At 37.9% G+C, this 15799-nt stretch overlaps 1 protein-coding gene across 1 annotated transcript in view; it reads left to right on the top strand.

Annotated features, from left to right (window-relative positions):
* Positions 1 to 10107, top strand: part of LOC118790322 (ADP-ribose glycohydrolase MACROD2-like) — a 153693-nt gene extending 143586 nt beyond the window's left edge. Inside the window, exons 14-16 of the mRNA XM_036547231.1 lie at positions 5848 to 5919; positions 7767 to 7838; positions 8742 to 10107. Coding sequence (XP_036403124.1) covers positions 5848 to 5919; positions 7767 to 7838; positions 8742 to 8770 — 173 coding nt within the window. The 3' untranslated portion in view covers positions 8771 to 10107. The remainder of the gene's footprint in view (positions 1 to 5847; positions 5920 to 7766; positions 7839 to 8741) is intronic.
* Positions 10108 to 15799: the final 5692 nt, after the last annotated feature.

The raw sequence follows: 15799 nt of genomic DNA, 5'->3' as shown, positions 1-15799 counted from the left end.
TTGAAATAGTTGTGTTCTGGCTGCCATAATCACAGGATAAGATAGGTACTTATGATAGGTGAACATAATGGCCAGTTAGAAACCAATTAAAAAGAAATCCTAGACTTCAAAACAAAGATATTTATATCCTGTCATTTTACCGTAGGTGTATTTATCTTCATATTGGTTCAGCAATGAGTAAACTGCTCATATCAGGAAACTATATCTATTAAAAATAATGACAAGGAAATCTCAACAAAACAGAGAAGGTATAATAGAAGGTTATTAGATGGTAAATTTTAATCACAGCTATGGAGAAACAGTTCTCTTTCCAAGTAAGCTTGAAACCAAACCTGTTGGTTGTTGAGAACATGGCTTTCAGTTGCAGCTGTCTGAGGGAGTGTGCTATTTTAGTCTGCCAAGCACATGGTAACGGCTCTTTAACCCACCAATTAAACACATTCTGTACCCTTTTCTTCTCTTTGTGTAGTTTACCTGCTCTCCCTCAACCTTGTCTATTTCATTGTATCTTCTATAACTCTGCTACCAGATGGTCCGAGTTTCTATTTTCAACCTCTTCAAAGGCCTTCGTGTTTTTCCCATCTTACCAAGCATGTCCTTGCTCTGTGTAATTAGCTCAAGCCCTTTCAGACCAGGCAGGGGATTGCTTAAAGACCCCGGCCATTTCAATACAAGACTTGTAAAGCAAAGCTTGTAAGGTTAGGCAAATCCGTAGGGGAGCACAATACCTCTCAGTGTCTGGGACCTTTCCCTCCCGCTCCTTTTAAAAAGGCGGAATATTTATGAGGACTCTTGCTTTTCACTTGAGGTGCATGTTGGGGAACGGTTGGGGCCTTTGCAAGCCGACCCTCCTTCCTGCTGAGCAGGTCACAGTTCAGTACTTTGTAATTGGTTTAGATAATGAGATGCTACATTATCTTGCAGCAATAAAAACTCTATACACAATCAAGTGTTTCGCAAAGTGCTTTTTTTTTCAGAAGCGTGGAGGCTCATTCATGGAAGGTATTTGCACTCCAAACCTACAACCTTTTAACATTTACATATGAAAATGGTTTGTTTTCTAAATGTACCACTTCATTAGTCTGTTTCATCTGAACCTTTTTGGAGCACTGGCTGGTTGTGTTTTGCATAAAAGGGCAGAGATCTTTCATTTGCGGTGCATCAGACACAAGACATTCCACTGTTGTCATATTACCGCAATTTTATCATTTCCATTATAAAGGGATTACCCATTCACCTGGTGTAGTAAAATCTCTTTGCAGAATACATTGTGAATAATGCTCATTGCACGTTTAATCTGTTTGTTTATCTAATTCCCACATGATAAAATATAATTGCACAAATAAAACTCTTCCCATGCTTTAGACAATAGTGGCAACCAGTGACAGATTTCTGACATTTTTGGGGGGCAGGAATGCTTATTACCTTTTCTGAAGATGATAGAAAACAAAATCATTTGACTATTGTGTTTTTCTTGTGTTCACTGTGGCTAAAATTGAATAGGATGACTTGCAGTACTATCCCAGAGAATTAGACAGATGTGCTGTCTTGATCTATTTTGGGGTAGCATTTAGAATGATATAACTGGATACTGGAGGGTGACTGTGTTCTAAATGAAATTGAATTACACATTTGTGCAGACCAGACAGAGGGAAGTAAAATCAGTGTGTGACATTGTTTGGGTTGGAACAGTGGGACACCTGAGAGCGTGTGGTAGGATCAAGGGCATGCAATCTGGTTGCATGAAAAGAGGTCACACTTCAGGTGACATAAAGGCATTCTCTTTGAAAAGAGGTACCATGGAGCACAAATGGAATGCCGGCACATCATCAATTACAGATCAATATTCCTTTTCTGAAATCAAATTCCAAATCAGATGAAAGAAGAAAGGAGATAACTAGGTGCACAATGGAGAGCGTGGAATAAAAGGTGGAGTGGTTGATTTGGATCTAAACCAAGACAAAGGAGCTACGCATTTCTTGGAAATCTGGGAAAATGTAATGATTTACCAGGAAGTGAGGAAGGAGTTGAATGAATGCAATATATTTATTGAAAGGATGCGGTCAGAGATTAAAAGAAAAGTATGAAAGTCTTCATGTTGATATGTTTTACACAAAGAAATGTAACATTTTCAAGGTATACATACTGTACTGTTGTAGCATTGTAAAAGACAAACAGTATTATATAGTTACAAACATCAGCACTGTGCCAATATATAATATACAAAAAAAAAGAAATTAAATACAACATACATTGTTCTTAATAGGACATTTCATTTAGACACACAGTGAGTGACCGTTAGAAACTACAAGTAACTGTTTTGTATTCATACTCAGAGATGTTGAACTGGCTTTACACGATAATGCCATCTTTCACTCAGGAATGAAGTATCTGGTGACATTTATGTTACTAAACTTCCTCCTCACTTGATAACAAGCAAACGCTGTAATGTCACATGATTCAAGGAAACACACCTTTGCTTTTTGTTTGTGGGGTTTGGAACATAAATTTTGGGTAGCTCCAGTAACCTTTAGCTGTAAATTGTGATCCATTTGTTTTGAACCAATTTCCTAAATGACACATAATAGGACTGAAAACAAATCCCATATGTCGGCATTACACACAGGTGCTGCCGCAACAGATGGAGAATTGTCTGGCAGTGTGTTCTCCTCCAGCTAGGAAATATTGCTTCGGATGTTATTCGCAGATGCATGATAGCATCAAGGTTGCCTAAAGATAATCTTTGCTTAAGTTAGCACAGGGTTATAAAATATACTCTTGGCAACGCAGTGATCACCTAAGAGATTCTCTGAGGGTGCAAGGCCCTTTTGTTTGTTGGACATCTGGTAGCAGTTGTCTTGTCTCTTCCATAATACGGTGATTGGTGTAATCCTGTTTTGCCAAAGACACTGTTTCTGGTCACAGGTCAGGTCTTTGCTCTTTTACTGCTTGACAGGTGTTCTTGAGAATTTTTCATCCTGTACCATTTTTAATCCTTGAACCATATAAGGGAACAAGAACTTTATGAAAGATCTTTCCTCTCAACCCCATAATTTGTGTGAGTGTGGATTCCAGATGAGTTAAGGAAGGACATTTTGAGTATCTTGCCCCCACAGTTTATGAAGGAAAGCTGTAAAATAAGCTATTCAGTTAGCCAGCTACTTCTGCTCCGTAGTTCCATTTTATTTCAATGTCTCCCTGCCATTGGTGAGGGAGGACTGGATACCTGGCTGGCTCAGCTGGCCATTTGCAGGATTACAGAGATTTTATTAACTGTATAGCTATTTTAAAAAAAACATGTTATTTTGCTGCTATACCAGCAGTAGGGAAGCTCCCATAATATAAGCCTAACAAGGTGCACTCATTGCACTCTCTCGGCTAGCTTGCCCCCTGTCTGGCCAGCCGTTGAAACTTGGTTATGCTGCACTTCTAATATTGCTGACTCCTTATAATGGCTTTTTGATTTTATTGTACTGTGCTTCACTTTGGATGGATAAACACGCCTTCCAAATGAACAAATGTAAATGTAAAGTAGCTAGCCAGTAGAACATAGCTATGCCTTAAATGTTGCAAATTAAAGGCACACTAAATAGCTAAAATAGATAGGGCCTGATTAATGATATTGCATAATTAATCCACATCTGCCACTCTGTTTCTCCCATAGTTTCCTGCCTTGTGCTTGAGGGGGAATAACTCCCACCAACCCCATATTTATTTCAATATTTTATTCTATTTTTATTTATTTAATAAATAAAAGCCAGATTAGTGTATGTGATTGTTGTTTGACAATGTATTTCTTTCAAATCAAGTTTGAAACTTTGGCCTTCTTTTTTTGTTTAGTTGTATCGAATAGTTTGCAATCTCCTTCAAATCAAAGATTAAACTCCATTCATCTTTCCACCTTACGGCGCCAAATTAGAGAGATGTACAGCTCAGTCTGCTTCAATCAGTACTGTGTGGGTGGAAATGACTGCAGAAGCTATTCAGATTGGGGCCTTTTTGGTTTTGTTTTGATCAGCGCTGGCTATTAGAAGGCATTGTCACGGTTGCTTTCGGGCTTTGATATTATTACCGGATAGGAAAGTTATTTGACATAAGAGGGAATCTAAAATCAGCCTGTTAAAACAAATAACTCTTTGCCTTTCCACTTCCACAGGCAAACACAAGAGAGCTTTTGCTCAAGTGCACTCATACACCAACAAGGATGTTTTGCTTTTGCCTTGCGAACAGCATATGTACATCTGTGTATTTATTCATTTATTTATTTTATAAGAGCAATTCCCTGCCCATCGTAAATCTGTATTGAAACTTAGAACTCTGAACCAAAGCAGGTATTGAAGATTGTTGCTTTCAAAAGGAGGTAATAATAGATTGAATACAACTTTAAATTTGAGCTCCATTTTCTTTCGGCAGCAGTGAAGTCAGAGGTAATATGAAATCATTGCCTAGCCCTTGTCATGGTTGTTAGAACTGCCTCTACCCACAGTACTCAAAAAGATGTCACTGAGGCTGTCATCAGAGTATTTGGTTTTATCTTTGAAATGGAATGGAATTTTTTGCTACCCAAAGAATATTACATTTGTCCTGCCTCTCAAAATGATTGTTGGAGTAAACAAAAGTGGAGATATATTTCTCAATACTGCCCTTGCAAAAATGCACTGGGAGTCCGTCCACAGCCATCTCTGCGAGCTGCAGGCTTTGTAGGCAGCTATGCCATGAAGGCAAACATTATGAAAAGACAACAGCACAGTTAAAAGTTCTATTCTATTGCAGTTTAATTTACATCAAGATTGGTTACATATGCAAGACTTGGAGACAGACTTTTTTTTTTTTACATTTTCTTCTATCATGACTAGAATTAAGTTGCATTTGTTTACATCATTTTTAGGACAGCCTCGGGAGGAGGATTATTTTTATGGTGTGGTTCGTTAGGGGAGTCAGGGAGGGGGGAGAAAACAAAGATGAATACTGATATGAAAATATTCGATGGGATTCACTGAGCTCATCTTGCCGGAAACTCCAGAAAGACCAGAAGTACTTCTGCATGGTGCTTTTCTTTACGTTGAGTAAGACTGTAAGAGTATGATTTTTTGGAAAGGTATCGAATTTCCAGGCATGAATGGCTTTGATGCACTACTAGTACTATCCATCACACCATGTATGTTTCTGGCCAGGGTTTTGAGCCTTAATTGACCTGCTGAAGTATGGGATGGAACGTCGGTTGTGGAGGATTGTGCTGAGTGACTTACTGGAGAGCTGAAGATGGAGCATTCCTGATACCTAGCTGGTGACAGTGTGGAGGCACTGTCAGTATATCCTGAGCACGCATTTTGAACAAGGATGACTTTTTGTCTGACGTGACTGTGACTTGACTGTTTATTTTGTGTACACATTTCATTTATTTGCTTTTATTTGTATGTGTTTATTATTTTTTTGGTGGGGGGAATGAAGGCCTATTTAGAAAGCAGATTAATAATTTTTTAATATATATATTTATTTGATAATTACAGACTTCCAGGTTCCAGGTTTGTCAGGACTAAAACAATTCATTTCGTGTTTGGAAAGACAGAACGACAACATGTTGCTGCCTGTTGCATCAGCCCTTCCCTTAAGTTCCCACCACCAAAACTTGAGATGGAACACAGCGAACTGCCTCTTGCAGCTCCTCTGAAGTCATGGAGAATGGCTGCAGGTAGAAAAGCATCAGGAAACTGTCTCGCATCGGCAGGCTGCCCAAATGTGCGGCAAAGATAGAGAAGATTAAGAGGAAAGTTCCACGGGTTTACCGTGTACAATTGGGCCTCATGGAATATTTATTTTTTGTGTTTATTTTTTGTTTTCCCACAGATGTGGCCGGAGGGGATTTCATTCCAAAAACCAAGGTCTGCGAAACGGAGGCTGAGTCCAGCGCAGGAGAAGGTGAGGGCAGAAGCTTGCTGTGAATGGACAGTCAGTGTGTGTGTTTTGGAAGCTCGTTTTTAGTCTCCCGCATGGCAGCAGAATCCAGACCCAGTTCTCGGAGGGCACCCGTGTTTCAGAATTGTTAGGTTGCCCCAATTTTTTTTCTGAATTTACAAGAACAACTTTTTTTAACCCCTATATCCATATGTCACTCAGGTGGCCACAGATTGTAATTTGTAACTAACTGCTAGCGGAACAGTAATAGATTAGTACATTTGTATTCTACAGACTTTACTTTCCAGGCATTTAGCAAATGTGGCAAATTGTCCCAAAAATAAGTGTTAAGTTAATACTGTCATTTACCACTAAATTACTGTATTTAACTGTTAAGGAAAAATGCTATTTCATCAAAAAAAGATGAAAGAAAATCTCCACAGATTCATCGTGCACCAAGTTAAAACAAAGTGACTCTTTCCCAACAGATTGTGAAGATTGGGCTTGGTGGGTTGATTAAATTCAGAGGTCACTTTGCTGAATTAATTATTTTTTTATTATTTTAATAGCACTTTCCATTAAGATGAATTGGTGGTTTTGATTGAATATTTTCCTACTTCTCTGCTTGTGGGGATTTAAATATCGATATGAACCCCCTTGGAATTAAGATGAAACGTCCTCATTAAGAATACCTTTTGTAAGAGGAAAAGGTGTGCATACATCATTAAAAATGATGACTTGTTCACCGCTTCCATACTGCTGAAGGTAAATTTAATCCTGTGCTCTTTGTGCGAGGTAAGTGTGCATCAAGCACAGGCATCCATTTATATTTCATCACTGTTGATATGAGAGTTGCAGTCCTTTCCACGTCCAGAAGGAAATGTTTCTTTTGGCACCAGCTGCCAAGTATCCTTCAGTGAACAACCATATTTCATGTTTCTGCTCCCCAAAGGCCAAAACCTAAACTTGACACAGAAGCCTGTTGAATCAGTTCTGCCTTTTTGGTCCCATCTGGACCTGCAGTAATCACTGTCCTGGAAGGCCACACAGATTATGTTGACCATCGCAGGCAGATTTATTCCCTACCCCACAAATCTGACAAAGTATATCCTCCGTTAGCTACAGGGCTGAAATAAACATATGAAGTGAGGACTGAATAGAACTTTTGATATTAGCATGGCACTGTGGTAACATAAAAAGATATTTCTGATGTTCATAAGGCCACAATTGAAAGCCCACACTCATACTCATATAGGCAGGCATGTAAACAGATAGACAGACTGACAGGAACTGAATATATTTACTGACAGTTCCTGTCAACAACTGAATTATGAAACAAAGCGAAACAAGAACAGAGACGCATATGCATTTTCACTTGTATGAGCAACTTTATTGATGCTTCTGCTTTATTATGGCAATATTTTGACATTTGTCATATTTTACTGGGTGTTACATTTGTTTTAGTTTATTGTTGACGCTAGCAATCCTCAGCATTCTCACATCCTGTCACAAATTGTATGAGAAATGTTTTTTTTTTCTGATTTAACAAATAATTGTGAAAGATAGTGGTAAACATTCAGTGATATGCCTGTTGTCGCTGCAAAATAACACTTTCCTTAAGTCTACTCTTTGGCTGTTTTAAACAAAAATCAGGCAATGTAGCTTGTCTGCAGCCCCCTTCAAGCACCACTACAAGGAGAGCAAACTCTGACAAGGAGGAGTGTGTCCACAGTCCCATGTCCTTTAGTCATAGCTCATAGCATCAAACATCAGGTTTGATCTCGCCCCAGCGCTCTGCAGCATGCCGGACAGAGGCTGCTGTTATACTGCTCACTCGTCTAACTCTTCTCCTCCATCCTCATCTTCTCCAGTCGAAATGAAAACTCAGAGTGAGGACTCCCAAGTACCTGAATTAAGTCAAGAAGACAGCAATCAGCCCAAAGGTAAGGAGGGAAGGGGAGGAAAAGGCAGGCGATTTTCAATCACTTCCATCCATCAGCTCTGTGATCCTAATTAATGGGCACAGCTGCTGAATTAAAATTCAGCTCATTCTAAGAGTCTACAGCAGCCTCACGAGGGCTGCGCTCTCTCCTTTTCTTTTTTTTTTTGTTTGTCTATTTGTTTTTTTCCCAATCCAATCTTTCTGTAGGTAGACTTATCTGATCTTTTGGCTGTCCTTAGATCTCCTTTCTGTCTCACCACATCAAGTGCATAGCCCATTTCTGAGATTTGGGTTGAATGTGTCTCCACACATGCACGACAGTTGTGTATGGAAATTAACTACAACAGAGCCATATTCCTCTTTTGCAACTGGTATAAATAACACTCCATGAAACCTTAAGAATTACTCACTGCACGACACAGTTTAGTGCAATGCAAAGTCTTTGTGTGGCAGATATGCCATCCACCAAGTTACGGAATGGCAGGCTATTCCTCATACCTATCTATACAGCAACAGCCACAATGAACCTGAGATCTGGTTAATTGCAGATATCAAAACAGCACTTGCGCTTGCTGTTTTTGAACACTAGACATGTTTTTTTTTTTTTTTTTGTTGAGGAGATGAAATACACTTCATCTGTGCCTGGGTGAGCTGTGTGCTTTATTGTGCATCCTGCAACTTTGAGAAGACCATGGCCCAGCTTGCTCAGTCGTAAGCTTGTTCTACGAAGCGAAGGGTTAAATCTGCCTGAAGACATGCTCACAGCTTGACAAACTGATATATCCTCTATAGTGACTCCGTGCCCCCCCCCGCCAACAACACACACACATACAGAGACACAGCACACAGAGACACATATCAGCCTCGTCATTTGAAGAAATGTTCCTTGTTTATTTCTGCCCAGATGGTGCAGGGAACCTGGAGGACCCTTGAGACGGGAGGGGGGGAGAAGACAATCATCCTCACTGGCGGAGATGGCCGACTGTGTGAAGGCACACATTACACCAATATTGTACACACAGGGAGGAACGAGATGAGCTATGGAGTAGAGTACTAATCCATTAACTTTAATGCCTCATGATTTTCTTTTCTTTTTACTAATCACACTCTCTCATAAGACAATATAAATGAACTATATACATATGTTAATGAAAATAGACTAATGAAAAAAAAAACATATCAGAGGTTTCATGAGTCAGAGTGTAGAGTACTGCATCCCATACTGAGTGCTGGCTCGCAGTTGGAATGAGATTTGATTGAATGTCCTTGGGGCGAGACGATAACAGTCCATCTGGAAGTGGGTATCACAGCAATTCTGTTGCTTGGTGATTCTGGGGGTCTGTGGAAGCCAAACCCACTCGTCATCCACATCTTGATCTTGTTTAGTGTTGAAGGTTGAGCGCGTTTACCACATCCAGAGCCCAGCATAGAACACAAATACTCTACAGCACAGGTGACAGCCTATGCCATTTCTATCTCGATGAATTGTAAAACCATAGAGATGACCTGGTGATTTTATGATTTATTTTTGAGGATCAAAGGCAGGAGGGTGGGTGACTATTACATGCTTTTTTTTTTTGTCTTTTTTTTTTTTTACTGAAACGTTGGGACCTGGGAGAAAAACAACACACACTAAATATCTGTGATTCTGTCTTCTTTTTTTATTGGCCGTTGTCATTGTAGATGCAGAGCTTTGCTGCTTCAGCTCACTCACCAATAGGCTCAGTGGGGCCCGTGTTTGTAATGAAGCCTGCTTCAAAATGACAATACATCTGAAACTTGCTTTCATCTTTCAAAAGTGCATTGATTAGTTTTGATCTGCATCGCGGCGACGTCTTCAGTGGAGCTTATTAAGAGAACATGCTCACTGTTTGGGAAAGACAGTTACATTTAGACTTATGTGTATGTTAGCAGATGAACTATTTTTAATATGTATTTCCGGTGCATGCCAGCTTTGCTTTGAACTTCAGAGGTAACATTTACTCTCATTTTGTCTTCTCTTTTAACCAGATTGTCTCTATTTACATTTGAATCTGCCTTATTCGACATCTTACAACATGCTCATACAAAAAAGTAATTCAGAGAAGGTGGTGTAAGTGCAAATACTTAGAAGTGCGTTGCTTGCAAATAAGTTGTAATCATTGTGATGGCCAATGCCTCTTTTGTTTTGTTTTTTTTTATTGTAAGCAATGACAAATTGGTTATTTTCTTTTTTCCCAAAGGTTTATTGGTTCCTTTCATCTGTGCCATATGTCAGATTTTACTCAAAGAAAGGCCTTCATACTTTGATGTTTGCTTTGCTAAACAATGACAAAAATAAACTAAAAATGAATCAATGCCTGAATGCGTGGTATTCTGTAACATGCTTATTAAATGACAGAAGAGCTCATGTGCATGTCAAGTCTTTTTTGTGCTTTATGTGCATAGTATTCACGACTCAAAACATCATCGCACAGTAACCGAACTCAAAGAACAAGCTATGAAAATAAAATTAATTAGCATGGATTTTTTTAAAAAAAAGTCATTATTCTGCCTGTCATTATTTTTAAGATTGTTAACGATTGTGAACAATAAAAAAAGGACTCTATCGCTTATGTTATGAATTACTTGCTTATTTCATAGCAAGAGCATGCTTTCCACTGGTTACCATTGTAGCTATGCCTACCCGAGAGACTGAGAGATCCCTTCACTACCTATTCCAGTTCGTATTGGGTTTGAGGAAGCAGTGTGGACACTTTGGCTCCAGCTGTATAAATACTGTATTGGATGTGTTCAGTCATGTACAGGGAAAACAATTCCTATAATCGTTTTCTGTAGCTGTGAAAAGATTGCAGCCCCAAGGCTTTATTTGTTGATACCAGTAATACTGTATCTCCACTATGAGGCTGTAAGGTAGAAGTGTTTGTTGAAAAATACATTTCATTAACCAGCTAAAATGCAGAGATGAGAAAATTAAAGAGCCTGACAAACCAATCAAACCAATTAACCCTACATGGCAGCAGAACATGGAGAATTTATGACATTTAATGCACAGTGAGAAATTAAGAATAATAGCGAATGCTTAAGGCTTAAAATTCTCTAACTATGAGGTCAGTAGGTGAATCTGATGGGCTTAATGAACAGTCTGCTAGTGCTCTAGGGTAAGATGTAACTGAAGAGGATACTCTGTTTTTAATATCTTACTGGAAATTCTGGACAACCTTGCTTTAATTCAGTTTACATGTGAACTGCAATACACCAACAGCATTGCATTACATAATTATCAAACAGAAATAAACTGTAATGAAATACTCTCCTCAGCTTTACATAAAATCCACAAACAACATTTATCATCAACATGAAATAACACCAACAGTTTTAAGTTTTAAGTTTAAGGAGCAACATATTGAACCATGATATTCTCTAGACTTCCATATTAATGACTGCAAATGCTGTTTTGCAGGCATGGACAATATCCTTGGATATCACTTTGGCACCTTGCAGTGGTTTTGCAAGTTTTAACTACTTCAGAAATGTCTGATAAATATTCCCCTCTAAATGACACACCATCCATCATAAGTCGTTTCATCCAACAGTGCTTTGTGTTTGGGACTTTCTTTACCTGATTTTTTTTATTTTGTTTTGTTGTTTTTCCAACATTATTTAATTAATTCATGCACGTCCGTTTTTCAGTTGAGTTGCTCAATAATTAATTAGAAATGCTGTTTACTTTGTAAGATATGAGGAGCAATTATATGTGATGGCACTGTAGAAACTTTGCCTCCAGCAGCGCTTTTTCTTTACTCCTAGCATGTCAGTGTGTGAGATCTTCATTTCAAACTTTTTAAGTTCTACTTTCGGGCACAAAGAGAAGGTTCTTCACAGCAGGCTGTGCTTTTGATTAAATGACGATTGGAACGCAAACAATCAAGTTTCCCAACTCACCTGGCTGTACACAGTCTCAGGGGTCTGTGTTATGGGGCCTTTTTATAAGTATGAATAATACGTGTTCATATAACTTCTCACATCTAATGAATTTTCTCATTTTCATCTAATGAATCTAAACATTTTAAATAAGGGAAGAAGTTACAAATCAATATCCGCAGTGAATTTTAGAACCAAAAAACAGTTTATTACATTTTTAGGTGAAAACTTCCATGAGTGATTTTGGAAATCCCATAGTTGTTTCAGTTATACAAAAAAGGTAGCACATGCAATGACTCATCTCTTGTTTCTCTCAGTATATGCACCCTTGCTTAAACTGATTAGTTGGTTAAATGAAGATCAGAGGCTTTCAGATCTGGAAACCCAATTGTTATGGCAGGTGTGTCTACAAAGTTATGGCCAAACTTTGACCAATATAGGGGTGCTTAGGGGTGCATTGCACTCTGCAACAGACCTCAGTGCTCCCCCTGTGGTCTCCTTATATATTATATGTATAATACATATTATATCTTTAGTTTAGCGATTTGTAAGATATGTCTTTTTGTCTTGGACTGTCTGTGGTTTTCTTCATATTCTTTTTTTTTTACTTTTTTACTGTATGGCTGTCCCACTTTAAAAAAGCATGACAGGCACCTTCACATGCTCCCTCGCCTTTTAAAAGGAGCGCTAAAGAAATAAATGAATGATTTATTCAAAGAGAACAAATAAGTGGTGCTTCTCCAGGGTTTTTGCCTGCTTGTCAGATCCATAATTATGGATAAATGGACAATATAAGATGAGGAGAGAAAGGAAAAATCTTAGTCCTATTCACTCTATGGCTGGTTTCACAAACTGCGTGTTTGTTTATTTCATCAGTACACACTGAATATTGATGTATTGTGTTTTTTCATAGAACTATTATAATAAAAAAGGATGTTCATAGCATAGAACTGACCCTCCCACATAGTTTAATTAGTTCAATTATGGATTTATGTGCAAAGGGGCTACAATGATTTATTGTTTTTTTTTTTCCATTCTTCTGTTTTGTTATTATTTGTTCTAATTATATTGTTTTGTGTTTGAACTGTAACATTTTAATGGAAATCCTGGGAATAGCACACAATGCTTTCAAACGAGAGAAAGTCTGAATTCAGTTTATCTCTATAAATGATTACTTCAGTTACTCCAGAAACTTTATTTCAAGTTGAAATATTATTCCCAGCCAACCAACTCTCAAAAGTCATCTTTATTTCAAGATTAAAATAATTTCTTTCAAAGTTCCCTTCTCCCAAGAAAGAATAAAACTATAGATCAATCATTTCACTGTCTCAGAATCCATGGATCAGCCCTGTTCCAACCAACTTAGGAAGTTCAAACACGTCTTTGAGTGAATATAAACACGTCTAAGCCTTGTGATCTGAGATATTACATCGTGTTGTTCTGTCTGCTCATTCTGGAGGGGAGGCTTTAGCAAGTCATCCTTTTCTGGGCAGGAATGTAAGAGTCTTAACCTCTCTTTAATGAAACTTGAAATCTAACAAAGGTGATAAAGTTCATCTTCAAAGTAGACAGTCTCCAAGGGTGAGGTACAGCCAGGGTCCTCATCACAAGATAGCCCGTGAGACATGAAAACTTTCTGTTTGATACTTGAGGGGAAAATATGGAACTCTATGATCTCAAAGGAGCAGCCTTTGATATAATTAATTATGGCTCATGCAAGTACCATAGTGCCAGGCTTTTTTCTTTTTTAATACCCCTGGCTAATTTAATGGAATATTAATTGTGTAGTCATTTATTATTATTATTATTATTTTTATTATTATTATTATTATTATATTGTTGTTGTTGTTGTTACTGGTGACAGTATTAGTACTATTATTTCTGGACACGGGATAATGTCTGACTGTCAAACAAACTGAAGTCACCATATTTCTGCCTTTATTTCAATTGGAACCAAGCACAAACATTCGGATATAGCACTTAAGGCATACATTATATTGCAGGGACTGAGTTATAGATTAAAAATTCATCAAAATTGACCTTACCTACTTCAAATAGTGATTCTAATTTCACTTGCATTAATGACATTGAGGATGAGGTTGAGTCAAATGGTGATGGTCTGCAGTCACTGATTACACTTGTTGTCAAATAGACAAAAGCCTCCATTTGACAACCAAGGGTAGCCGTATGAAGTCTTGGGTAACTGCAGAACCTGCCCTCTTTCTGTAAGCAATTAAATATTATGGTGAATATACTGTAGATCTCATTTAATTAATTAGATCTTAATAAAAACAAATGGCACATAAATAATGAGGAAATTATCAGAATGGGGGGGGGGGGGGGGTCACCAAGAAAAAGATAAGACATACTGTATTTACAACACCATACATTCTAAGATTTGAAAAATGATTGATTTCCCATGCATCAGCGTGTCTTAGGAAAAGTTGTTGAGTTCAGCTACAGTTTTTGTAATTACTTGAATGATGCATGGCAGGTGTACATTTTTCAAACTAAAAAGCCTATACAGGGAATGGCTATGTCAATATGTGCAAGAAAGATTGTTTAAATAAGTAATTTAATGTATGACACAGAGAGACCCAAAGTACAGGAATATCCTCTCCTTATTGAAAAGGGACTGAGACTGGTAAGTGTGCATTTTCTCATAGACTGATGGATATTAATGAGTCTTTATGTCACATTTCCAAGCCTAATGATCAGTGACACCAAGGTAATAAGGAAATGGTCTCTGATTGGATGCATTTCTGTTATGGTTTTGTTGGATTTTCCAGGCATTAATCACTCAGTTCCATTTACCCTGAAACAAATCAGAGACAGGTGGTACTAAAAATATTAAATGTGCTACCAGCGCTGTTGCTTCCGCTTACCATTCAGATCATTCTACAATTCCAGATGTTTTTGATGTAACCCTTTTTTATATAAATGAAAATATATGTAACTAAGATTTCAGCTGCATGTTACATTTCAGAAAAGCAACTACATACAGTCATGGGCAAAAATACTGGCACTCCTGCACTTCTTTCAGATAATGCACCACTTCTCGCAGAAAATTGTTGCAATTAAAAATGCTTTGGTATTCACGTTTATACCTTTTGTTTGCATTGGAACAACACAAAAAAGCAGAGAAAAAAGCCAAACCTGATAACATTCCACACAAATATTTTTGCCCATGACTGTATGTGTGGGAAGTTACAACATACAACACAACATCTGTTCACATAAATTAAAATATGAAAATATAAAATTTATTTGCCATGTTTTTCATCCAAACGTGGGAAACATCAACTGAGCATTAAGCTTGCCTCACCTCTCATGCCCTGCTCTTATGCAGGGAGTGCTAAAGTGAAGCATGTGTAATCCTCTGACACACTAGCCTGCAAGTATTGGTATTTTACATATCACAAGGCCCACAGTGCATTGCATTCATGTCATGCCAAGAGAAGGAATGGAGCATTTCTCACTGAGAACAACTTAGGACCCTATAGGTGCCTAACGAGTCACTAGTTGGTGCTTATGCGTGATGATACAAGGAGCCTTGCGTGACATAAGACCACCCTACCTTGGTGGGACAAAACCAGTAATATCCTTCCATTATGGACAACAGTCAAAAAAGCCCTTATTTATGTATTTGTGTTAAAATAATTGTTGTAAAATTGTAGTCATGTACATGCTAATTATTGTGTGGTAGTTGTTGTTATAGTTTAATTTTGAATTATGGTGTTCAGCAGTTTGTTATCATCTTACAATAAAAAGTTTTCAATTGACTGTGCTGATAAAGTTAGGGTTAGCATTAGGGTTACGGTTAACTAAGTAGGCAAGATTAACCCTGGGTCTGGAAAACTTGCCTACTATGGTTCTATGTAGTGGCCACCAGAAAGTGACAATACACATAATTGGTAAATTTTATATAGCAACTAATGTCTAAGTATGTATAGTAACCAAATACCTATATGATTGTTTCCCTTATTCCGCTGATGACTATATATTTTGTTGTTTGAGATAAAGTGTTCAGCAACCTGCCCAGTTGTGAGTACATGTTGT

Source organism: Megalops cyprinoides, chromosome 15 (genome assembly GCF_013368585.1).
Source record: "Megalops cyprinoides isolate fMegCyp1 chromosome 15, fMegCyp1.pri, whole genome shotgun sequence".
Classification (NCBI taxonomy): domain Eukaryota; kingdom Metazoa; phylum Chordata; class Actinopteri; order Elopiformes; family Megalopidae; genus Megalops; species Megalops cyprinoides.
This window is presented reverse-complemented; position numbering and strand designations above follow the sequence as displayed.